The sequence below is a fragment of the Coturnix japonica genome, chromosome 7 (genome assembly GCF_001577835.2).
Source record: "Coturnix japonica isolate 7356 chromosome 7, Coturnix japonica 2.1, whole genome shotgun sequence".
NCBI lineage: Eukaryota > Metazoa > Chordata > Aves > Galliformes > Phasianidae > Coturnix > Coturnix japonica.
In genome coordinates this window covers 27791511-27816130 of record NC_029522.1, presented here as the reverse complement: position 1 = coordinate 27816130, position 24620 = coordinate 27791511, and the positions used below count along the sequence as shown (strand labels likewise).

Genomic DNA, 24620 nt, shown 5'->3' with positions numbered 1-24620 from the left:
GGGCCCGGCCCCGCCTTCTGATTGGTGCCCGCCCGCGGTCGCGCGCTCGATGGCGGCAGATTCGCCTCAGGCTGCGGGGCGATGGGCGCCATGTTGGGTGCCATGTTGGGCGCTTCGTGCGTTGCCTCTGAGCGGTTTGCAGCGCTCCGACCCGGCTTCGAGGCTGTTGTGAAACATCGCTACTCTGTGGCGAGGAAAAAGAGGCCTGTGCATATGTGGTGTGTGGCTGTGCGGCTCACCCGGGAAAGCCAAGTGTGTGTGTGGAACTGACAGAAAGCGGTGCTCGGTGTGTGGGAAGGAACCGAGCGCGGTTTGCTGTGAGGAGCAGCGCTGCTGCAAGGCCTGCACCACCACAACGAGAGAAAATGTTGGAGCAGGCCAAGGGAAGGGCACATGGTGTCCGACCTGTGAGAGCTGCGCTGTGTGTGTACAGCTGGTAAGGGTGACATCAAGAGGAATTGTTTTTGTTACATTCTCATGTAGCTACAGTTTAACACATTTCACCGTCTAACCGTAGGGTCAAGGAGCTGCTGCAGTTGATCGCCTCAGTGGCTGCCGTTAACCACAGCTCATAGCCCTGAAAAGCTGCAAATACACGGAGCGTTGTAGTGCAGGACAGGGATCAGGCTGGGCTGGTTGCACAGTGAAGAACACGGAGGGCAGAGAGCTGCACATGGATTAAGGTACCTTCCAGAGCTTTGCTTTGAAAAGATTCTAAAGGGTTCTCTCATGCCCAGCCGGCTTCCCAAGTTGCTTATATTTGCAATGTTGTGTAAGGTGCAAGGAAGCTTTACAGCCCACCTCCAGAGCATTTGCTGCTTCTGAGAACATACAGAGCCAAATTTGATTGAAATTCCATCTGTCACTCCTGTGGAAATGTGAGCTGGTATCAGATAAATATGCAAAATTGAATTTGGCAATCAGTATTTGAAGTAATGCAAAAAAGCTGTTTACATTTTAGGACATTGGTGATTCACACCTTCCCCCCTCAAAAAAAACAACCCAAAATTCTCTTGGATTGTAAAGGAAAATATTTCCATGAGTGGATTTCTTTTAATTGCACTGTTACTGGATGCTAATCAGTGGTCCATTAACAAATCAAAGTATCAGTTCAAACCAGTTAAAAAGGATTTAAATTAACATAGAGCCAAGCTCTGGTGTGTTTCCTAGCATCTGTAAATCAGTGCTGTAGCCTATCCTAGCACTATCCTAGTGCTGTTTCTTACAGTAACTAATTTGGACACTGTACAAACAACAAGGCTGTGATGTGTGCCAGTCTCTCCAACTGATCTTATCACAACTGCAGGGAAGAGTTCCAAGGTAGGTGTTAGGAAGAAGCAAAATGTCCCCAGTTCAAGTTCTGTAAATTGAGTTTGACGTAATGCAATATTGCAGTTTTGTTTCTTTTTTAATATAGTTTCTTTAAGTTAGGAAATCAAGTGTAGCAGATCACTTTGGGTTGAAGTCGGTAGGTTCCATGGCCACCTTGTAGCATTTCTGTGCCTCAGAATTTCCACTGCTCTCAGTGTGATATGTCACCATCAGTCCTTATAAGGTCTCATTCAGATTCTCAGTCATCTGGGGCATGGGAACTGAATTAAGAATCAACTTCACTGGTGAGCATCATACACAGTAGCACAGTTTATTTCTATACCCGATGGCAGTTTTTAAAGCAAATGACAATCAGCAACGTACAGGTTTTCCTATGTGGCTCTTTGGTTTACAGCGTTTGTCTGTTTGACATCAAATTTCTCTTCAGAAGTGCAGAAACAATTCATTGCAGTTGCTTGCATCCCACAGAATGACTGCTCTGTGCTTTACTGGTAAGACTGACAAAATAGAACAGCAGGTGTTCATGTGTTTGTGTCCTGTACCAAATTTTAATGCTTCTTCATCCACTTCCACCTGACAAACTTGGACAGCGGCAAACATTGCAAAGAAGTAGTTACAAGCAGGATAAAAAAATAAGCCTCGTTAAACAGGGCCCATCAGATAGTCAGTCCAAAGTCCAGCCCTAAGAGCCTAAACATACGAGGCAGTCACTGAACTAAGGGGAGGTTCTCACATGTTTCAAACATGACTGCATCATTTTCAAGTTAGCCAAGAGACAACTTCATTTACACTGAACCTCACATCTAAAACTTCCAGGTGTGAATCATGGCTTTCCTCTTAATTTTCAAATAAAAGCACCTAAAGAGACATCACTTTTCGAAGGTTTTGGAAATTAAGTCCTTTTAAGGGTTCTGTTTTACATATAAGAGTTAAGACTTCTAAAATGAAGTCACATTAATGTTGTGCACTGATTAAATGTATATTTATTGACATCAGTAGCCAAAAATACCCAAAGTGAGGGATCAGGAATTTGAGTAGAGGCAGCACATCAATATTCATGTGAACCTGGGCTGTAGAAACACCAAGGGGACTGAAGTCAGTCCTGTCTGAACTGTCATTTTTCCTGACATTTTATTTAGAGGTGGTTTGATCAGTTTTCTCCAGAGCTTCATATTCTTATTCATATTCTTTGCCTCAGGGCTAAATATGGGAAATTACAACCAGCACCAATTTTTCTAGAGAAAAAGAGCTCATCATGCAGCTAAAGCAGATCTTTACAAACAGTAGTTGCAATTTTAATTCTCTTTTTGATATCCAAACAACCTACTATCAGATTAACTTAAACTAGCATATGTCAAATGTGAAGTTTTAAGGCACAAATAAGTGTGTAAACACGAGAATAAAACTTTATTCCACCTTGAGAACAAAATGGCTTGTGTCACTGGGTAGGAATGACAGCAAAACTGGTCTTACTGTGCAATACATGTTGTGTGTCATAGTACCTTATTTGATTCACTCAGCTAAGCAATTCTTCTCATGCTGTGACAAAACAAAACTCCCATCTATGTACCACCATCCTCATCTGGATCTTGAAACAATTTACAACTTCAGCCTGCCAAGGTCCAGTGATGTTAGGGATGGTTACAGTACTATAGACCTCAATAGCAAGTGCACCACAGTGTTCAGTTTTTTCCTTGTAATGTTCCACTATTGAGATAATCTTTGAGGTCTGTGTGAATGCAAGAAAAGGATTTGAGATTAAAATAGGTTCAATTTGTTTAGGGAGGAGTCTCAGGAAGATGCAAGAAAGATTGCTGACATTTCACTCTATGCCAATGGCTCGGCAGCTGGGTGGAGGCTGGGAGCAGATTCTCAGGTGTGCTGTTATGTTTACCTGAATCCAGGCACGTGCCCGTGGGTTTTTCAGTGCTCCCCAGGGATGGGGCTTGTTTGTTTTCTTCATTCTGAACAGTTGTTTTCAGTGTACAATCACAACAGTGAATGTGTTCACAGTTCAGGGATGCATTTTGTACAGTAATATGACTGCATTCATTAAAAATTGAACTCAAGTAGTAGCCTTGGGTGGAGTAGATAATAGATTCACCTGGGTTTTCTAGTTATTCTTGAATGCTGTTTCCTCAGCTTTAGCAGTTACAACATGCTCCCAGCCAAATGAAACGTATTAGATCACTGCAATATAATTTGTGTCTTTACTTATTCCCTTTTGTCATTATTTACTTTAAAAATGGCTCCCATGGCAGGAAGCTCAAATAAATGAGTTCCAGGTTGGTGAGAACACTTCAGAAAACTGGTTTTCCATACCATTTCTATTCTGTGAAATAAATCTAATTGCAGGGTCTTTGTACACAGACCCGAGTTGTGCCTTTTAAGGAACCAAAAGGGATAGAGAAGTCAGGGAAGTACAGCTGGTCTTATCTTACTTGAAGTTTGAAGGCTAACGTCTGATGAACCCTCATAGGGACAGTACAAAGTGGCACAAAATGTGCAATGAACAGATCACTGTAAAGTAGAAGTATTTTTTAAACTTTGAAGTCTAAAATGGGCACTTTGATACTTACAGAGCCCTGTTCATTATGATCAGTGAGACACATATCAGCCTATCCAGGCAAAACATGTTAACTGCCCCTGCTCAACAGAAGTGCTCAGAAAGGGTGACCTGTCTGCAGTAGTAGTAGGGAAGAGTCATATTCTGGGTTAGTATACACTATTAACTGCTCTGGAACAGTTATATTGGGTGTTATGCTTAGTACTGTGCTTTGGTCATTCAGAATGGACACTAACTCGGTTATTTACTCATCTTCTGCATCAGTGAAAAATCATGTCCTACAATTTTTTTTATCCAGAGGCAGCAACTGCCTCTCCGAGTTGCAGCACCTGTAATTATCAACTTCTGCCGTATAGGATTAAAACCATAATATTGAGCTAGTTCTGCTTATTGGCAAGAAGCAGTGATGCAGCTTGTGCATCGGTCACATTATCATCTGTGCTGTTCAGGAGTGGAATATTGTAACTTAGATAACCTGGGGTTAGATTTTCTTTGGTCGTGGGTGTGGTAATCTACAGCAATTCCACCTCAGGATGAAAACAGATATCCTCTCAGGTATGACTGTTAATTCAGCTAGCAGCAGATGTACTTGAATGCCAAGAAGCATCATCCTTTGAGCAAAGTGATCCTACTGTTAAGTAGATGTGTATTTTGGCTGCGGGCTTAAAGTCCAACATTTTCCTTCTGCTGTAGGAAATATCCAGAGGGGACATTTACTTTCAGCCATGTGAATACGTGTCATTACAGCCTTTGTCAGAACCAGGTTCCACACGCTTAATTCATTAGCCTATCTCATCCCCAGACAGACCACGTTTTTCCTGCATGAATAATCACACAAATGATTTAAAAATGAACCACACAGAGGACAGCTCTTGCTGCTTCACACATTGATGTTTAGTTGTTCAGTGGCAGAAGTTTTAAAATGAGGAAGAAATTAGGCACCAAAATTCTTTACTTAACCACAGTAAAATGTTTTTAAATGTAACATTTACCTTAAATTTCCACTTAGAGAAATTAAATATGCATGTTTTACAAAGCTGTGGCCTTAAGGGAAGGAAACAGGTTGTTATTTGCCTACACGGCAAGTCAGCACCTATGTTAAAACCAAAAAACAACGAAACAGGGACAGCCCTTATAGTCTCTGATTTATTCTGTTTTCACTTGTATGGGGGAAATGCTTAAAAAAAAAAAAAGATGGAGATGTTGTAAATAAAAAATCTTGCTTTATGAAGAGGAAGAGAGATGGTGGTTAAAAAAAAAAATTACAGTAGCAGTTATTTTCAAGTTATTTTCTCACATTCGAAGGGATCCAAACCATCGGTGTGTTCATCCAGGTCTCAGAAGGCTCCTAGAACTTGAAACAAGTGCACCGAAAAAGTTTGTGTTTGTAAACATTTATTTTCTTGAACTGAAAAAGGCGTCAGCACACATTGTACAGCCTTGCAAATTACACAAATTGAAAAAACGTTTGTTTCATCTTTATGTGCAATGAGTCTTTTGATGTCCAGTGAGTATCTGCAAATGATGAAAACTTAAACCATTAAAAAGGTTTCCAGCTCTTATCAAACACAATTATCTTAGAGTGAAAAGAAAAGAGATTCATACTGGTGGGAACACAATTAAAGTGCAAACATTTTGTTACTTGTGAAGATACATTTTAGTTTCTTCACCTTTTTGCTAAAAAGAAATATTAAAATGTGATTCAGTGAACGTTCTTTGTAATCTATTCATATTCCCCTATAAGTACTTATTCAACTCATTGGATCAAAGCGAATCCTTCAAGGGTACAATGAACTTGTAATTTCTTTTGACATCGCTTGAATGAATCTCAAAAGAAAGCAACCATCTAAGGAATTAACTAGTTACTAAAATTATATATTTCTTTCCTTAAAAAAACAAAAGAAATGCAAGTGACAGGGAACAGGTCAATCTGAATATTTGGGGCAGTTCACTAGAAAATGAGCATAATTCCTCAGGATCCTGCTTTGGAATGGACAGCTGTGTGCTGGCAGTGAACAGGGATTATAAAATACAAATCTGAATGTGGGCTTTTATGAATGTTTGCTATACAATAGAACTTTGGATCTGATACAAGAAGTCAAAAATATAAAACAAAACTATTATAAAAGTAGGGGGCATTTCAATGGCATTCCGTATAGAAAGCTGCCTTTCTCAAGGATGATTTCTTGCTCTGGTCTGGAATTAACTTTTTCATCGTGCTGGATCACTGGGTTATTCTTCAATGGCTAATGTCACTTATGACAAAACATCCCAGGAATCTCTGTGAGAAGAACAGAAACCCTGCAACATGAAGCTGATCAAGGAGAGGAGGACATGGAAGTAGTAAAGGCTGAGTGTCCACCAATGTGACTGCTACTGAGAACTAGCCCTTTCCAGGATATGAAAGTCGTAGTGCTTCTTGCTTGTTCTCAGCCTGAACTTGTTAACTGAGGTACTACTTTGTTTCTTCAATGCGTTCTGAGCAGCCGACATTGTAGGGAACATAGCTAGAACTGTGTAAGTGGAGGCCAAGTCAGTAGCTTTGCATGGCTCAGTGTTCACATTACTGTCTCCGCTGCCACAGTAACGCCGGTGGTGCTGCTGCTGTGTTTGTAGACACTGTGAATCCCTCAGCCACCGGATCTTGGCACCGACTTTTAAAAGTTCTCCAAATAGTTTTTCTGCTTCCATTCGAGTTATACCTTCTGGCAGTTCAGTTATTTCTAGAACTTTTCCCACAGCTGAAACAAGAAAAACATCGAATCAAAATTTGTTGTTATACTTAAAGATGCATCAAACAGTATCTCCAGTTGGCTGATGTTACAGGCTACTACAAAGGCATTCTGTTGCTGGTAGAGGGCAATGCTTCTTTCACACATAGCACTGCTTACAGCTGCAAGCGTGCAAATAAGAGCTGAGATTAGAAATAGGCTCCTTAAGAGAGCAAGGCAGGGAATCAATGCTGAATTTTGCAGTAGATTCATGAACTGACTGTACCGTCTGACTTGCTTTGCTCTTATACATCACCTGGCTACGTTTTATACCTGGTTCTCCTGCACCGAGATCTGCTGAAGCAGCCTTCTTTGCTGGTTTCTTTCCCCTGTTTCCATGCCTGTTTCCAGGCTGACACTAGAGAGATGGATATAAATGATGTATTTTAATGACAAGGCATCATATCTTAAAAGTTCTACGTTACCTCACTGTAAATCCTTGACTTCAGAAGAAAAGAAGGGAATGATGAAAAAAATCACCTTAAAGCTTATCAGAAAAGAATAAACCACCTCCCCCCAAACCCATCACATCTGGCTGATCTCTGGTAGAACTGAACAAGGTAGGGTCGGAGGGTTTAAGTTTCTCCCAAGCAGTAAATACGGTTTTGCCAACACTTAATATTTTCTTTTCTTTTAAGAAACAAACCCACTTTTTGCTTAGGAATATCTGTATTTCCTTTTTTTTAAAAAAAAAGTCCCTTTAAGCAAACTTTTTTAGAACTCATTTTTAGAACTTCTGACTGCTTCCAGGAGAATCCGCATTCTACACTGTGCCTTGCACCTTCTTTCACAGGTTGAAGTTTCAGTTCAAAAAACAAGTTACATTTTAGAATAATGCTTCTCATTACTTCTACCATAAGAACACCAGAAGTATCAAAAGAGAATAAAACAGTTATTAGAAAGCAAGTGCTTTCCCATCAATTACTTTTCTAATGCAATAATGTAAGTTCCTATTCATTGGTTATTATAATTGCAGTCCTAAATTGCTTTCTTCTGTGTTGCCAGGTCAGTGTTCCCTTTAGTACCTGTTGGCTTGCTACTTGTCCACGTAATAAAGATGGTGGATTGTATTGCAGGGGCTGGCCAAGCAATGGGTATCTGGCATCTCCTTAAAGAGAAAGGTAATTAGAAGGGTTCCCCTGCCCCCAAAATATAGTAACAGAATTCAGAGGTTTTGTGTGTATCTTATATAAGAGAAAACAGAATGAGTATGCACAACGCTGTGTATTTGGCTAAGCTGGGAAAATAAGATTTAGTGTGATGAAGTCACATGCTGACCACAGGGTGGAAACATACAAGCTCGAGGCTTTCTTGCATTTAAGAGTTATGCTGAAAAACACACTAATATTATTCACTGTGGTGTCACCTGAGAGGAGCCGTAATAAAGGACATCTTGGTGTACAATTTAACCATTTCCACAGTTGTATCCCTGGTGAATGCCAGGTACGCCTTCATATTCCTATTTGTTGACTACCAAACAGAATTCTTTTTAACAGCCACAGAAGATTAAAAAACTCGAGACATATTTTGCAACTGGAAAAACTTGGAATTTTTACAATGCTGAAATACCAAGCAATGATGTAAAGGTGGTGCAGCAGACAGGACAAAGACAAACAAAAGAAAATAAAGTTTCTTGTACCAGTAAGGAAGACAGCAGCACTTTTCCCTAAGTCTTGCTTTACTAATGTAATTTTTCTACAAAATAGACCATTGATTTTCAGTTTTGGAATGACACACCAGGACATCTTTGCTCACTAACAAAGGACTTCTTGTTTGTTTCCAAAACTTCACATCATACTGAAAATTCCCTATTTTCTGTGGTTTTTTTTCCTCCTGATAACATGGCAGAAGAGGAATGAATTTATTCTAAAATACTTTTTCCTGCTACCATACCAGTTTTTTTCTAAAAGGAATCAAGAATTCACACTTAGCAGTGGTTTGATTCAATGCATTTCTCAATGAAGGAAAGGGTCTGGGCAGAACATTCACCTTAAAATTCCAGTTTATACCCTTGTCCCCAAAAGATAATATCACAACCATAACATGCATTAAGATGAGCTAGTGGATGGCTTTGTTGATCTTCCTTCAGCAAGATTACTACTAAAATGAGCCACAGTTTGTCAAGAAAATCTTTTATGTCTTTTAAGACACATAAAAAGAAAAACAACAACAAACCAACACACACACACACACATTTTAGTTATCCAGAACTGTACCTTGTCCAGGGATGAAAGGTCTAGAAAACTGGGGCACAATAGAAAGAGATGTTAACGAGGGACGGATGTTCTTGAGGTTTGACAGCTGAGCTGGTGCTGGTGATTGGGCAGGCGAGGTGACAGGACTACCTAGTTGAGGACTATGCTGCAACTGGATAAACAACAAATGTGTATTTGAAAAGGTATCCAGGTAAACAAGCATGCCAGCACTGGAAGCAAAAGTACTATTAAGTACCATCAGAACAGATTTGATTCCAAAAAAGAACTTTTGGGGAAAAACAAAACAAAACAAAACAAAAACAACTTATGCAAATAAGTCATGCTAGAAAATAAAACAGTAACCTCATACCTGTGCAGCACCGTCTAAAGTGCTAAGTTCTGTGGACTTCTGCCCCCTTTGATGATCACAGTAATATTTATTCTGTTTCCACTGTGGAGGTGAATGGTTCCGAGGCTGGGGGTTGTTAGGTATATTTAGCTGCATCATTACTACTCCTCCACCCGGTGGTGCTGCTACTGCTACATGGCAAGAAATTGCGTAGGATACAGTTAGTTATCATCAATTTCAGTTTTAACTTTATTAGAAAAGACACGAATTAATAAAAATAAAGGAAACAACGCTAACGACATCCTGCTAAACAAGCTTCTCATTTCTAGAAAACTAGGACAGGATATTCTGTACAATTGTATTTCCACTATGAAATAAATCCACACTAGATTAGCTTGAGAGGAGGTTTCCTAGAGCCATAGAAGATAAACAGCCACTGAAACTCATTATTGGGAATATTTTTAAAAAAGAAATTCAATTTAACAATAGTTGCAAGTATTCTGCATTTACTGTCAGAGTAATGTTCCCTTTGATATGGTGCCATACATTAGAAAGATCTGGAATCGGTCTTTAGTCCCAATCAACATTTTATTCACTCACACATTTTATAACTGATCCTACAAGTCTGGGACTGCTTTTCTGAGTAGGGAATGTAGTTTGTTCCACCCTTTGCCAATACCACTTAGCAGCTGTGGTAGCTGCAGAAATCCCAGTTATGGGAGAACAGCCAAACAGCCAACGCTGCTCCATGTGGTTTTGTGCAAAGACTTGTGATGAGAGTTTTTCTAAGAGATTGTTCTCCCCCTGTCCCAGGTCATCTATGATGTCCTATTTACTTGAAAATTGTTGTTTGCCATTTCCTTCTTCCTTCCACGTTCTGTTTATGTAATTTCTCAAAAACCATGCTTAAAACACACTGTTTGAACACCATTTAATTATCCACCTTCAAACAGTGAGTCCACAATCTTTTCAATTCATTACGTACATCGAACCATCAGTTAGGAAACGTGAATCAGATTACAAAATGCATTGCTCTTATATCTTCTCAAAATGGGCTACTGTACTCGCTACCACTACCCCTGCATTCCAAAAAGAATCCAATCCGATTCCTTGGAAACACAGACCATACAATGTAGAGTAACAAGCTCTTAATCTTACAACTGTATTAGCCTTGCTAATATTTACTGTATTGATTTTTATCAAAGCAATGTGATAATAGCAATGCTTTTACATCTATGATTCCTTCCCAACTTTTTAAAACGGCACAAAGTTCTACCTACGTGCTACAGATTGAAATGTACTCATCAGATTACCCTGCCAACTTTAGTGGAGGGTATAAAACTGAAAATGTATAAAGTCCCTGCTTTGTCCTTGTAAAAGCTGCATGGTGAATATTTCTATTCTGTTGCACAGCAAAATAAAACAGACTTCTGCTTATGGATTGCTGCTATAATCAGCATAACACACAGCAAGCTGCCAAGTGGCAAGGCCTCTGTAATTTCTGTACGCAAATTTGATGCAAAGAGGCAAAAACCAATATACGCACTAACTTTCATGGAACAACACTGGTTTGTTATTAATTATGCATATATTAATAAATATTATAAATGTTATATTTACATTTTACTGCTTTATAATTTCTACAGTGCTTGGCACGTACCTTTAGTCATCTCTGTTCTGTGAGATAAGAACTCCTGAGGAAATAACCTACAGCATTACTGCTCGACAAATGTCACATGCTGAAAGTTCTATGGTAAACTACAAAAGAGAACTATAGATCCCCAAATGCTGTTTCTCTTTACTTCTATTACAAGTTCCACAGCATTTGAGTAAGTGAGAATAAATGGAACTCTTTTCCTGTAACAAGTATGCTTGAAATCAAATGTCATAGAAGGCAGATGCAGATGTTCAGCTATTAAAAAGCACAATAAGAGAAATCCTTGAAAGGCTGCCAGACTGAGTCTGCTTCCCTTAACATTTCTGAAGAGGAGAAACACCAGCCTGTGTATGTCCTCAGCCTCCTTACCTTGAGATGATTCCTCAAGGTATCACCTCAGTATTTCTGTTGCTCAGATCATGCTTTTCTTTATTCTCTCAATGTTTGGAAGGCTTTCACATTCCCCAGCCTTTAACAGGTTTGAATCAGGCCTTCAAAGCAGCATAAAACCAGAACTACCAGGATAAGGGTAGAACAAACCAGCGCTAGACCAATTTTGGACATCTGGAAATGGCTGTCTTTAAGAATTACACCCAAAGAGAAAGAAAACTAAAATTGCCTGTGAACTAAAATACACTGCTGATCCAGCTATCGTGCCACTTAACTGTATGTTACCTATTTACTAATGAATAGTCTCTAAAAATATCTTTAAAGATAATAGGTCATAAGAGACATCAATCTGTAATGGAATCTAGGTCATTGACCTACTTGTTCCAGCTATTGCTTACAAATACTGATAGCAATGCTGGAAATTACAGCCTTTTTTTTGGTTGCCAACAGAACCTCTCATGCATCAAATTCCCTTTCAGTAAAATAAGGACAGTAGTACAGACTACAATTAAAGGATTGATCTACAAACCTCTGGTTTGGAGGCTAACCCTAATGCCCTTAATTTCCTGACCAGCTCATCAATTTTATGATAATTGTGGTTGGAAATTCAGAGATCTGAAGTGTTTGCATATTAATATTTATAAATGTTTCAAGGGTATGACAAGCTCTATGTCACTACTGTTTTCATACTGCATTGAAGCTGCTATATACAGGCCTTTAAAAAAGATATATTAATATTTTATAGAGTAAAACATTCCAAATCTGATTTAAGTAGTTCTGCTAAATGACATTCTTCTCTGTTGAAGAAGGCTGCCTCCAGGCTGCTCGTATAAAGTTGGCTATTGTTTCATTTAGATTTGATATGGTCATTTTTGAAGTTACAATGACAGTAATTCAGATGAAGAATTATGATAAAGTACTTGCAGAGACAGCACTCAAGTCACAGTTGTTCTACAAGTAGCCATGAAATCAATCTGATAATTTCTAGACAGAATGGCTTAGACAAAAATCCCAATGAAAGATACCTTTTATTGGCTGCATGATGGAAAGACCAGTGGGTGAACTTTTACATGAGGGTGGAGACACTATGCTGTAGTGCAAAATGGAAGCAGCCTGTTGTGGCTTTGACTTTGATGAAGGTGACAATAATGTAGGAGGTGATGGCTTCTGACTTGAATGGTTGTTATAAACTATGGAAGTAAAGGCAGTAAATAAGGCTAACAGAAGAAACAAACATGAGAACAGAATACTTCGGAGTATTTAATTTCCCCTTTCAACATTAGAAAAGTCTACCTCACTCCTCTCAATCCAAGCCCAGGATGCTTACAGTTTTTAGCATCTTCTTATGATCTTTAAAAAAAAACAGACCCACACAGCCACTCGGGAAAAGATTAAAGTCATTTGGCTGCGAACGCATTGTTCCCAAGTCTATCTCAATTCAAAAGCAGACATGCAAGGCATTGTGGTGTCCAATACTGAATTCTAACAAAGTAATGAGAGTTTTCAATCTTAAACAAATTAAGATGTGAAGTTAACCTGCCTCCAATCTAACTTCAAACACAGAATACAGAAGGAAATAAAGAAATACTTAATTCTAAATCAATCCCTTAGTAACAAATATACAAACACTGGATAACAATGGCTAGAAATTTGCTCCAAAAAAGCTTTAGTCCCCCAACCTGCACATTGCTGTCCTTGAAGCTGCTGTGAGTTACATGGTGATGATGTTCTAGGAAACTGTATCTGCTCTGATCCAGGAGGCTGCAAATATCCTACTGATGAACTGTAATAATAATAAAGAGAAAAGAACGTGACTAACAGAAGTTTGTTACATTTAATCCCAATCACTGCATTTGTTGCCACCAGATACTACAAGTTACTGGGACTTCACTGATTTCAATCAGTAATATTCCCACCGACCCCCTGCCCAGGAATCTGTTCTTCACAAGACAGTAGTTTCAAGTCTGTTCACTGGCCATAACTTATGACCTGGGTATATCAAGACTGTAGTAATTTATTTACTTTGATATGTGTGCAAATAGATGGTATAAAGAAGTACAAAATTAACCATAATTAGGTCTCAGTTAAATACCCACCACAGAACCCACCACAAGGAATTCACATGCTGTTTTCTCAGCTGGAGGCTGGTCCCAAGCAGCTGAGTCAGTGTACTCAGCACACAGGATGAGCACACCCATCCACTTGAGTGCAGAGTAAGGCAGCTTAGACAGATACCTACAAGGGTTGCCTTAGCACAGCTTTACCAAACAAGAGATTGGGAAAAAGTACCCAGTCATGGAAGAAGACAAAGAAATAGCCTTTCATTTATTTGCAATACATATAAAAAGAGTAATTTTGAAAGTTTTTTAATGCCAGCTAATTTTCAAGACATGCAAGGCAAAACAATAACCAACACAGCCAAACTCCATCATAACACAGACAGAACATCCTCAGGTTGGAGGACTACAACCTGAGAACAGTGCCTACAGAGTCTGGTACTTCGTGTCAGTACTAACAGAAAGTGAATATCCTGAGGGAATGAGACTTTAAAATAACTTCAAACTACAGAATAAAGGAAGCACGTTGAGCCTCCACTAGGAATCCATTTCCACACATGACTTCATCTAAGTATTTTTTCCATCCTTTGTCCCTGAGACCAAGTATTTGATTATAAATTAAAAATGTTTGTATTTTGTAACAGGAAAAACTCAGTGGAAACTTAAACAAATTGCTTTCTATCTGCACAGGATGTACTCTTTCACTCAGCTTCTCATCTTTCTATTGATGTTAGTCTGCAGTAACAACCTGTGGGTTTGAGGCCATTCAGTTTCTGCAGAACATTATTCTACGTTCTTTGTTAAAGTGCTGCAACACACCTATTTTAATAAAAGTAAGATGCTGTCCTAAGCTGCTAGTTTGCTCTGAATGCCAAACAAAAGTTACCCTGTTTGAAAGAGATGGCCATCACAAATGACAGAAGAGCTCAAGCAATAAAGCTTACTATAAAAAAGTGTATCATTATGTCTCCCTATGACTTCACTGAATCTCAAACATAGCCAAAGAAGAAAAGGTTAAAAAGAACCTTAGGGTACAAAGAACAAGAATTCAGATTCATTTAACTGGATGAAGCCATGCAGCAATAACATAAATACTGAAATCTGTGCGCTCACAGATGGTTTAAGCAAGCTTCATACCACTACTGCTTGTTTAAAAGCTGCAAGCCAAGTATTTTTGAAACACACATGTAACAAGCATTAATTGTAATGAGTTCTTTTAGGTATTCAATTATCTGTTCTATCATAAGCACTCAAAATTATTTCTCAAACAAGACCTGAACATACAAGGAAGTTCCTATACTCATTTCAGAGCCAGCTTTGTGCTAACAGGTTTTGTTGGTTATGTGGACAAAAGGAAGCTGGAGTAATCTGCTTCACAGATTCAGAATAAAGAGAATAGAGATAACTGCAGGAAGGTATTGCTACTGGATGTGCTCGTGTTTCATGAGTGGAAAAGAAAAAAGAAAAAAAGGAAGACTGCAAACTACAATGTAAAACTTACAAGTAAAAGACTGCTGAAAGCATCATGAAACAGTATATTTACATTCAAACAAGCAGTACTGGTTGTTTCAGTTAACTGCATAAGAGCAAAAATAAACACCTAACAAAGCGTTTGCAAGTCTGCCTTTAAAATACATTTCAATACATGGAGCAATATAGCAGATATTGTCAGTTTCTTCAGAGTAATTAAACCTCATTGCTGAGAAGTCAAATAATTATATTAAACTTACCTTAAGTTATTCTGTTGACCTGATGGAATGACACTGTAGTAAACTGGCATTCCTGTTGTGGGCAATCCTTGATTTGACTGACCAGGAATTATTACAGGCTGTTGATATGTCTGCTGGGGCACTGCCTGGGAACCTTGAGGCACTGAAACCTGAAATTGAGAACGCTTTGAGACTTCCTTGTGCAGACAGTGTTTCCTTCTGCCTCTTGTTTAAAACTTCTGCTTCACATTTCAGTTATCTTTGGTTATTGTTACTACTTTTTCAAGTTCCCACCCACATGTCACTTTGAAACACACTTGCAGATTTCATCTGCTTACAAAACAATGTTTAACTTATAAATAGATCACTCCAAATGCACAGATTGGAAAACTGAGTAAATTACTCACCTGGTAAGATGGCACTGAAGGATATGGAACGATCACACCTTGAATTTGATTCCCAACATTGTTGTGTTGGCCACTGACTAGATTTTGATTCTGAGACTGTTGAACTCCAACTAAACCCTGGTAGTTTTGCTGTTGGTTAGGCAAAACTTGGTAACCTGAAATTACACATTTAAACATTGTTTTGAATTAACTGACACATTTTATACATGGTTGCCTACATGAAGAGGTTCACGTGGCATTTTCCAGTGGCTTCCTACATCTGGCAGCTTTGTAAGAGCCGAACTTATCATGCACATAAAAAGACACCAACATTAGAAATTAACAGATTTATTCGTTTGCATCCATCTGGCACCAGCATTAAATACTTCACATACTAACTGCAGTGCTGATCTCACATGCTTGCATTGATTATACTCTAGTGAGTTACATGTGTTAACACCTTGATTTGCCTGGGGAAAGCAGAAGGCATTTGAACAAGGGTTGTCAGTTGTCATAAATAATGCTGTTTGAGGTATACCAGCTTTGAAATTCTGGTTGTGATAACTTCTAGCATCTCAGGTGCCCCAGAGATAAAAGTATCAGTGATTCAAGGCTGAAGAATACCTTGCAAGTCCCTTTTTGGAAGGGCCATTTCTAAACTGAAATATGGAATGCTAAAACAATTAGGAACTGAGAGAAATCTTCCAGGTAAAAGTCACATTTGTATACAATGGAAGACATTTTAAATTTAATGTTACCATGTGGGGGAAAAAAACAAAAAAGAAAAAGCCCGACTTTCATATTCACCCCTATATTGCATAATAATAAATAATAACCATTTATTATTGCTGGTACCCTCTCTTACCTTTCAAAAGTGTCCTGTCTAAATAAGTAAATAAATAAACCCACAGGTCTGGGTGCCAAACAGGAAATGGCACCTGTGCATTTATTATGCTCCAGCCCATTGTGCCCCACATTTTTTTTAAAATGCATTTAGGATGTAACTACTACCCCGATCAAAGCACATGCAGAACACAAGTGAAATTCCTTTCCCCACTGCTCCATCTTGGAGGTTATGTGCTTAAGTACTTACCGTACCAGCAAAACCCCCTAGCTGTTAGTGTAGCTGAGACAACAACAGCAACTACGACAGAGTAACAAAACAGGGCTAGTCCAGATGAACTGATGGCAAGAAGAGTCTGTATTTAACTCTAGTGCATTCACATTCTAACAGACTTGACATTCCCCATGCTCCCTGGCTTGATATGGAAGTATAATTAATACAGGAAATATAGCCCCAAAAAGACACTTGGATTTTGCGTCTGCATGTTTAAAAAATTGCTTGGTCTATTTTGTAAATAATTATTCAATTAACACAAAAGAAAACCCAGGGATGCTCATTCATTACATACATTCGGGGTACAACAAACACTGTGAATTAAGTCTCAGCTGGTTGTCTCTTCTAAAGAGACTGCAACAATGAAGACTGACAGACCGGTAACATCATCACATATTACTTGAGAAAATTAAAGGGAAGAAGGTTCAGTTAATTACGAGTGCTGTTCATTAGAAACACAATACATTACATATTTTCAGAGTACTATACAACTTTAGAACAATGCATGCTTGAATGAATACTTCTAATTACAGTTTGTAAAAGCTAAGCTTGGCCTGTGCACAAAACTCACTCTTATGTGCAAAAACCAAAATGCTGAAGTGTACTTTGTTACAGAATGATCTATAGCACCTAAAAAGCAACAGAATGCAACAGGGCTGCAAAATATGGTAGATACGATCAATAATACATCTGTAATGTAAACCCCTCACTTCCTAGACACTGCAATGTAGCTGTGAACATTTGTCACTTTGTTCTAGCACTTCCAGCGACAGATGTAATTGATTTTGCGAGTGGAGACAACTGGTACAATAGAAATTGACTGCCATAAAGGTTTCCCACTGCATTCCAAAGAATATTCTATTTCTAGCATCACAGTTTCACCTCTGCACTGAAAATGGTATGGCAGAAACACAGCACTCAGCAGAAAAAGAAAAGCCACACCTGCCACAGTGAACTGTCTCCTAACAGAGAAATACTCCAGAACAGTAGCTCCTGGGAGAAGCATTACTTGACATTCACATAACTTAAAATGAATCACTTAATATAAGTTAGCAGATAGACTACAGAAACACATTATCTGAATGACATATTAAGAGTGAGAAATGGCTTTCAGGCACGAACACAGAAGTACAGTAAGCTGGCTAGCAAGTAACGACTACAGCTTGATACCAACTATTGCATCGACAGCTGTTGTTACAACTGTAGGAGCTTCATCACTGGCCATTTTGTAGCAGAAGCCAGTTGAATTTCAGTTGATGTTCCTACAGTAACTGTAGTCCAGATTTTTAATCAACCTGTGGTTAGTTCTCATGATTATGAGGACATGAGATGCTACTTTCTTAAAGAGCAATTCCTCCTATTTACATATTTGGACAAACAAAGCATTTAAAATAGAAGCGAAAAACCTAACACCTGAAACCCCTTTAAAAAGGAAGCCAGGAAGCAGCTGAAAAAGAGACCGGTTCACTGTGAGAAATATAAACCTCTCAGACAGTGTTACGGCCCCGAATTCAACAGCTCAAAGTCAGGCCATCCCATAATGTTAAACCAAACATGGTTTCAGTTGCCACGCTCTCAGAAGCTGTCATCTTTTATCCACATTTGTGTTTGGAAAATAATTGCATAGTTAGTAACCGCTTTATAAAATGAATAAACCCCTGTAAGACATGATCTGCTCACTCTTGTGCTTGACCAGACAGACTCGCAGAACATCTGGAGCTGGAAGGGACCCACTGCTGCATTAGCCAGGCAGCAATGCTACCTTTCAGCTCAAACACAGCCACCCATACTGAGCCCCAGCTATTTCAGACGTAGCTTTAGCTCTTATTATGCATACTGGTCAATATCCAGATACCGTTAGTCAATGGACAGAAAAATGATTTATTCCATATTGTACTAAACTGCAACTTAAAAAAAGTATCTTTTGTTTGGAACTTTCAGCAGATAAAACACATCTCTGCGATTTTACATCATTGAAAGTTCCCAGTCTTTTGCTTTGTCTTATCAGTTATTCATTTTATAGACAAAAAAAATTATCCTGTAACTTCGCAGCATGAGCCACTCACAGTTATAGCTCAGATCTCAAGTTTCATGACCAACTGACTTAAATTTTTCTGCTTCAGTTGTGCACTGTGTCCAATGTGTGAACTTCTATTCGAAATCATAAGGCAAAACAAGTTTTAAAAGCAGAGGACAATATATATGCAAGGCATTCTAATGAAATGCTGAGTAAGTTCAACAAACCTGTCTGCTGTCCAGGCTGTGCCAATGGTTGGTTTTGCTGTGTGTTGTAATGGACAGAAACAGGTCGATATTGTTGACTGGAGTGCGGATACTGATTGGGGGTACAATAACAGGCTGGCATCTAGAGACAAACAACAGTTAAAGAGCTTCAGTATCTGAAAATTTATAGAAGGCAGACACATAAACAGAAAGAGGGTAAAAGGAAGATACAAAACTTAAGTCAACCTTTAGTGACTGATTTCTTGGATTTCCATTGTAGAAAGGAAAATTCAGTGATATTACATCCTCCTACATCAGTACTCATTTCACGAACTGCTTTTAGCAGGCGTTGGTGACTACGTGTGCCATTTTAGCCAATGTCAGAAGAAAGCAACCCCATTGCTTCTAAAATGCAGCACCATCAATGAAACCATGGAGATGGTTGGAGGGAAGCTGATTTAGGATCTCAGGACCAATTTCCATTTGGTAGTTTTAAAATATTTCTACCAATAACAAAATGTGTGTTTTTGGTAGGTTTTTTTGTTTGTTTTTTAGACCAGCTACACATAAGGAGGCAGACTTTACCAAAAGCTCTCTGATGAAACAGCATGATTAGTTTCTAAACATAGCTTTCAGTAGGATGGAAACAAAGCCCTTGTACCTGTGGCACAGTTTGCTGCATATATCCCTGCTGCGGAAGGACCTGCTGGCTGACAGGGTGGCTGGATGGAGAGTAGCCCGGAGCAGAAACCGGCTGGCCAGAAGGCGGTGGAGGTGGAGCGGCTGCAATGATATAACCAGACTGCTGCGGGGGCTGCAGGACAACAGTGGACTGGAACATAGTGGTGTGAGGTTCAGCTGGATCAGTAGGTGGCTGACGGGCAAGACTCATATGGCTAAACTGTGATCCTAGGTTGTCTTGCTGTAATAGTTTAAAAAAAACAACAAAAAAAGTTACATTCAGATATACTTAAACAAACAAACAAAAAAAGCAAATAGGCAAATATCTGAAACAAAAGATTTCAGACAGGAATGTCTTAAATTATTGTACAATAGCAACATCAGCCAAAGAAAAACAGGAAGGAGCATGATAAGAACACAGGAATGAATTGTCTTCAGGGCTAACAGTGGGAAAGTATATCCACATTCAGAGACTCCATTCACTTCAAATACCTGATATTTTTATTTTTATTAAATTTTATTATATCTGCCTCTATCTACTTAACTGCAAGAATTCAGTTGTCAAAAATACACCGGACTTCAAATTCTGCATGCAAACACAGAACCCCAGCTAAAACAGCAAAACTGACCAAGTACTGGTGAAACAATTTTTGGTTTTAGGAGCTTAAGGTAACGAAGCTTTAATCCTGGATGACAAGGTACATTTGTCAAACTTGTTATACTATGTACTAGTTCTCATGCTAAAAAACCAAATCCTTTCAACAACTGCAAAAAACCACTCCAGAGGTTACTGGTTATTTACAACTGAAACCATGGTACTGATGGCACTGGGCACTGCACAAAGTCCTGTGACATTTGAAAACTTCTATTACTTGAACTAAGCCTAAGCACTTGTTCTTTACAAGGAATTCAACACCAAACAAATTAGCAGCATCCCAGAAATTAGAAGTTATCACTAGTATCGTCTTGGTCAGTAAACATCCAGTTTTGCATTTCAAAAAGCAGTCTCTCCAAATGTGTAAAAACTCAAAAATGTTAAAAGCACCTGATCCTCTCCCACATCACCCTGAAGAAGATAAAAGGTAACCAACAAAGACTAAGTTCAATTTCTGTCTTTTACAGATCATCTACATTCATATTTTATGACGACATTTTACACTTTCAGCCTTGGAACTATTCACCTGATATACGTATTTGCATGTAAAACTTTATTTGGAATACCTCTGAATTCAGAACATCTGTTTTCGTTCAATCAACAATTTACATTTCCCTGTGGCACTTCTGGAATGAGGCCTACTGACAACCATAATGCTTTTCTGCATCGGACTTTACATGCTGCTTCTCACAACATCTAGTTTAGAAAGGATACTGATATTTAATTATGACATAATATTAACTCTCAAAATGTCTAAAGGACAAAAACCAGCAGCACAGATTTGTACTGTACTATCAATACAAGAAAATCATCATCTGGTCAGTATTCCTGCAGTGACACATACAGTGCAAACGATGAACCACCGAAACTTTATCGTCAAAACAGGGATAAACCCAATCTTCCTGCCACCAACTACAGGTGCTAATTCATTCAGTCCATTAATGCTTTTCACTGAGTTACCTAAGTTGCCATCAGTAGAAGTGCTTTTTTGAAACTGACAGCACAATTAGTATTCAAACTCATTTCCTGAATGCGAAATGGCTTGAAACCATCATAAGCCTGGAAGGAGTTTCATTCTTTGTTTGAGCAAGCATATGCCTAACAATGATTGCAGATTATAGCACAGAACTAGCTCCTGAAATAGCTGCTGCTGGAAGCAATGCATCACACTGGTTAAATAACCATTCTCATTTAATTAACTGAGAAGTTAAGTTACTCATGGTGCAGTTTACATGTGCTCAAACAAATAACATGAGAAACAATGCTGCTGAAAAGAAAGCACCCTTAATGAAGTACAGTTCCTTTTAGAACTGTACATCTGAAGTACAGGTTAACAGTTATAATATCATTTTATTTAAATGCAGGCTATTGAATTCCAATTAATGAGCATCTGCTATTACATGATATGATTTATGTTGCAAACAGTAGCAAAATACAAACTTTGAATTCATCATAAAATAGCTACTGTATAACATGTAGAGCAGTTTGGGGAGTTGGAAAGCCTCAATTTTTCCTGGCCCTAGTTCAGATTTGTCTTTGGATAATGCTTTTCCTTCAGTAGGCTTCGCTCTACCTCAGTGATAAGATTCTTAAATGATACTCATTTTTACAAGAGACAAATGGATTCCAGTTCCAGCTTCCGCCTACTGAAAACATGGGATGCTCAAGAACTGTTTAAGAGTTTTTGCAAAGGGGCTTCAAAAAGTAACCTCAACAAAACCCAGCACAGCTGACCCTTGGAAAGCAATTAGGGGTCAGCAGAAGAAAAAGCAGACAGAAAGCAACAAGGATGGAAAGGATGGATGGAAGGACATTAGTCAAAAGGTACTGACTGGCCAACAAAACTTTGAAAAAGCTGTTTCTTAGTTAAATATATGTATGCAGTTCCTTGTTAATTTCAAGTTCAAGAGAACTATTTTCCACTACTCAGGTGATATTTTACTGTGACTGAAAAGCTAGCCAGTCATTACACTGCTATCACACATCACTTACAAACAACCCAAGCAAAGGTCAGCTCCCACTAACGATTAACCCACGCAAAAAGGAAATGAACAGAAGATATAATACCACAGAATATTGCTGGGTAGAGGAGACTGGCAGGAGCGGGGGTGGATAAGAGACTGCAGAGTACTGAACAGGCTGGGAAGAAGGCTGGAGAGGTCGGATAGGCTGAAGAAATAACAGGTTTATAAACATGGTTAACATAAGAGAAGTGAAAACAAAGTTTTTTTGTAACAGGACAATAAAGCAACTGTGTTCCAGATATTACCAGAAAGGGAAGGGATCCTTTTTTTTTTTTTTTTCTAATTAAGTTTAAAGACTGCATAGAGCTAAAAGTAATTTTCAATATCACAGTCAATAAGGCATTTGTTTTATGTTACACACTATACTGGCTATAAAGTTAGTCAGCAGATTGCTTTTATTTAACATTTACTATGTCTTTCAGAGAGATTGTTTTGAAATTATAAAATAAGAACTAAACTTACATTCTAAACAGAAGTTGTTTTAAAGCATCTAAAGACAGAATCAATCTATTAGCAGCCACAGAATAAAACATATTACTTTTATTCCCCAATACTGAAATATTTTCTGTGCACTGTGGTCATTTAAATACCAGAGAACCAGCCTGTTCTTCAGTGTGTGCCACTGTAAGTAGGGCAAACTGAAGTGCTACTACAGAGGCATTCGCACCTATCAGTTCTAAGCTACCTCTTTGGTGCCAGCAGTGTGACTTGTACAGAACAGCCCAAGAATTCATCTGACTGAAAAGTAAGCTTCATGAAAAAATACTGCAACTGGACTAACTGCCCACCTTGCTGACCACGTGACGGGTGTCTGAGTATGAGTTACAGGATGAAGACAGAACCCCTTTTCATTTCCTCTATAATCTTGATAGCAAAACATTTTCAGTACATCTTTTTGTTTTCTATATTTCTAAGAAAAAACTGCCTACCATGTTCAGTTATTAGGAGAACTGACAGTTCTGAGAACTATGGGGAAAAATTCCATTTACTCATATCTGTGCAGCTATTTCTGCTTCTATAATGTGTGTCAACAGAGCAAACCTGCTAATTCCTTATCAGACAGCAGTAAGGCAGCATCAACCATCAATGCAAGCAGCATATATTTGACATGTGCACCTGTGAGAGGATGTGATTAGAGGCTGGCTGTTGCTGAGGTGGTGGGGGAAGAGGTGGCTGTTGTGCAGGTCCAGGCACTTGGGTCCTAACCGGTTGCTGAGGCATAGGAGGATTGTACACAACTGGAGTGCCATCTGGATTAAGGAATGGCTGACCTGAAAGGTTGAAGAAGAACAAACACAACCAGAGACAGACAGCTCTGTTATCCAAGTCTGGAGAAAATTAAGACAAATATATTTACAGCAGACAAAATGAATTAATAACATTTAGAAATAAAGTCATTTTGTTTCATATCAAATTTATGCCAAACCCTCACAACTACATTTACAATGGTCATAACTAAAAGGCAACTACACGCAGCTAAAACATGTAAATAAACATTTAAATTAGACAAAGAAACCCAGCATTGACTTAATGAGCAAAGATAAACATTTACCATACCCTGATAGTCCAGACAACTTATTTTTATTATGTGGATTTAAAAGGGGCAGAAACGATAAAAGACAACCCTACTAAAACAGCATATTAAGGACCTTTTAAAAGGCAGTTAAATGAATGAACTTTTTTGAACATCAACTGAAACACAGGCAAATTCAGAATAAAAGCAAATACCTGTATAGAATAGACACAAAGCAGAAGCAGCAATTATATTCCCATAACTGCTAACAAGGTTGAAGTACTTCTATTCATAAATGAATTCCTTCAGCTTTCCAATGAAATAATGCAATACTATTGTCCTATTTAATAATTTGCAACTTCAATATTGAAGCACCCCACTAAGGCCATTAAAAAAAACCCACAAAAACACAAAAAAACCTTCAAAGTAAATTATAAATAAACAGTAACTTGTTTTGCTGCCTAGGTTGGGGGAAGAAAAAAACAAACAAACACAAAACCACAACAAAACCCAAAGGAACAGCAGATCAGCAAGAGCCCATATTTAAGTTAGAATCACAACTTGAGAGTCCAGCTACTTTTTTTAATGAACATCACACAGCCCGCTCTGCAGTTCTATTGCTTTTCCGAGGAGAGCGTGAGTAAAAAATGCTTACAACATGAAGAAATACTTCACAATCATTTCTTTCTCTGCCCTCTCCTGCTGCTACGTGGAAATCTCTCCAACATAACTGGGAAATGACCACCATGCAGGAGGAACAAAGTGAAACCAATCACATGCAAAACATTGACACAGACATAAGTGAAATGAAGATGACTCAAAAACCACTACTTAAACTGTATCATGTTTCAGATGACACTATTTGCAAACTGATGGTAGCCTTCAATATCTGTAGTTATCTGTTTTGTTTACAGGAACTCTGAAGATTTTAGTATGGTTATGCTATAAACTGATGAAATATATAATATGAAAAATGAGCCCCCAGTATCCTTCAC

At 38.5% G+C, this 24620-nt stretch overlaps 1 protein-coding gene and 1 long non-coding RNA gene across 19 annotated transcripts in view; one reads left to right on the top strand and one right to left on the bottom strand.

Moving 5' to 3' along the window:
* The first annotated feature begins 66 nt into the window (after nucleotides 1–66).
* The window catches only part of LOC107316882, a 44861-nt gene continuing 20307 nt past the window's right edge, over nucleotides 67–24620 (top strand). The window contains exons 1-2 of the long non-coding RNA XR_001556626.2: nucleotides 67–436; nucleotides 518–683. This is a non-coding gene — a long non-coding RNA (uncharacterized LOC107316882). The remainder of the gene's footprint in view (nucleotides 437–517; nucleotides 684–24620) is intronic.
* The window catches only part of R3HDM1 (R3H domain containing 1), a 64334-nt gene continuing 44491 nt past the window's right edge, over nucleotides 4778–24620 (bottom strand). For 10 of the 18 annotated variants that reach the window (XM_015868859.2, XM_015868857.2, XM_015868856.2 and 7 more), the window contains 13 exons: nucleotides 23229–23383; nucleotides 22156–22257; nucleotides 19414–19674; nucleotides 18774–18894; nucleotides 15434–15588; nucleotides 15048–15196; nucleotides 12940–13043; nucleotides 12286–12450; nucleotides 9235–9404; nucleotides 8886–9036; nucleotides 7695–7777; nucleotides 6943–7027; nucleotides 4778–6639 (listed from right to left, as the gene is read on the bottom strand). In XM_015868859.2, the coding sequence (XP_015724345.1) occupies nucleotides 6272–6639; nucleotides 6943–7027; nucleotides 7695–7777; nucleotides 8886–9036; nucleotides 9235–9404; nucleotides 12286–12450; nucleotides 12940–13043; nucleotides 15048–15196; nucleotides 15434–15588; nucleotides 18774–18894; nucleotides 19414–19674; nucleotides 22156–22257; nucleotides 23229–23383 (2069 nt within the window). In that variant the 3' untranslated portion in view covers nucleotides 4778–6271. The remainder of the gene's footprint in view (nucleotides 6640–6942; nucleotides 7028–7694; nucleotides 7778–8885; nucleotides 9037–9234; nucleotides 9405–12285; nucleotides 12451–12939; nucleotides 13044–15047; nucleotides 15197–15433; nucleotides 15589–18773; nucleotides 18895–19413; nucleotides 19675–22155; nucleotides 22258–23228; nucleotides 23384–24620) is intronic. The other 8 variants (XM_015868867.2, XM_015868875.2, XM_015868876.2 and 5 more) reach the window with 6 other exon arrangements.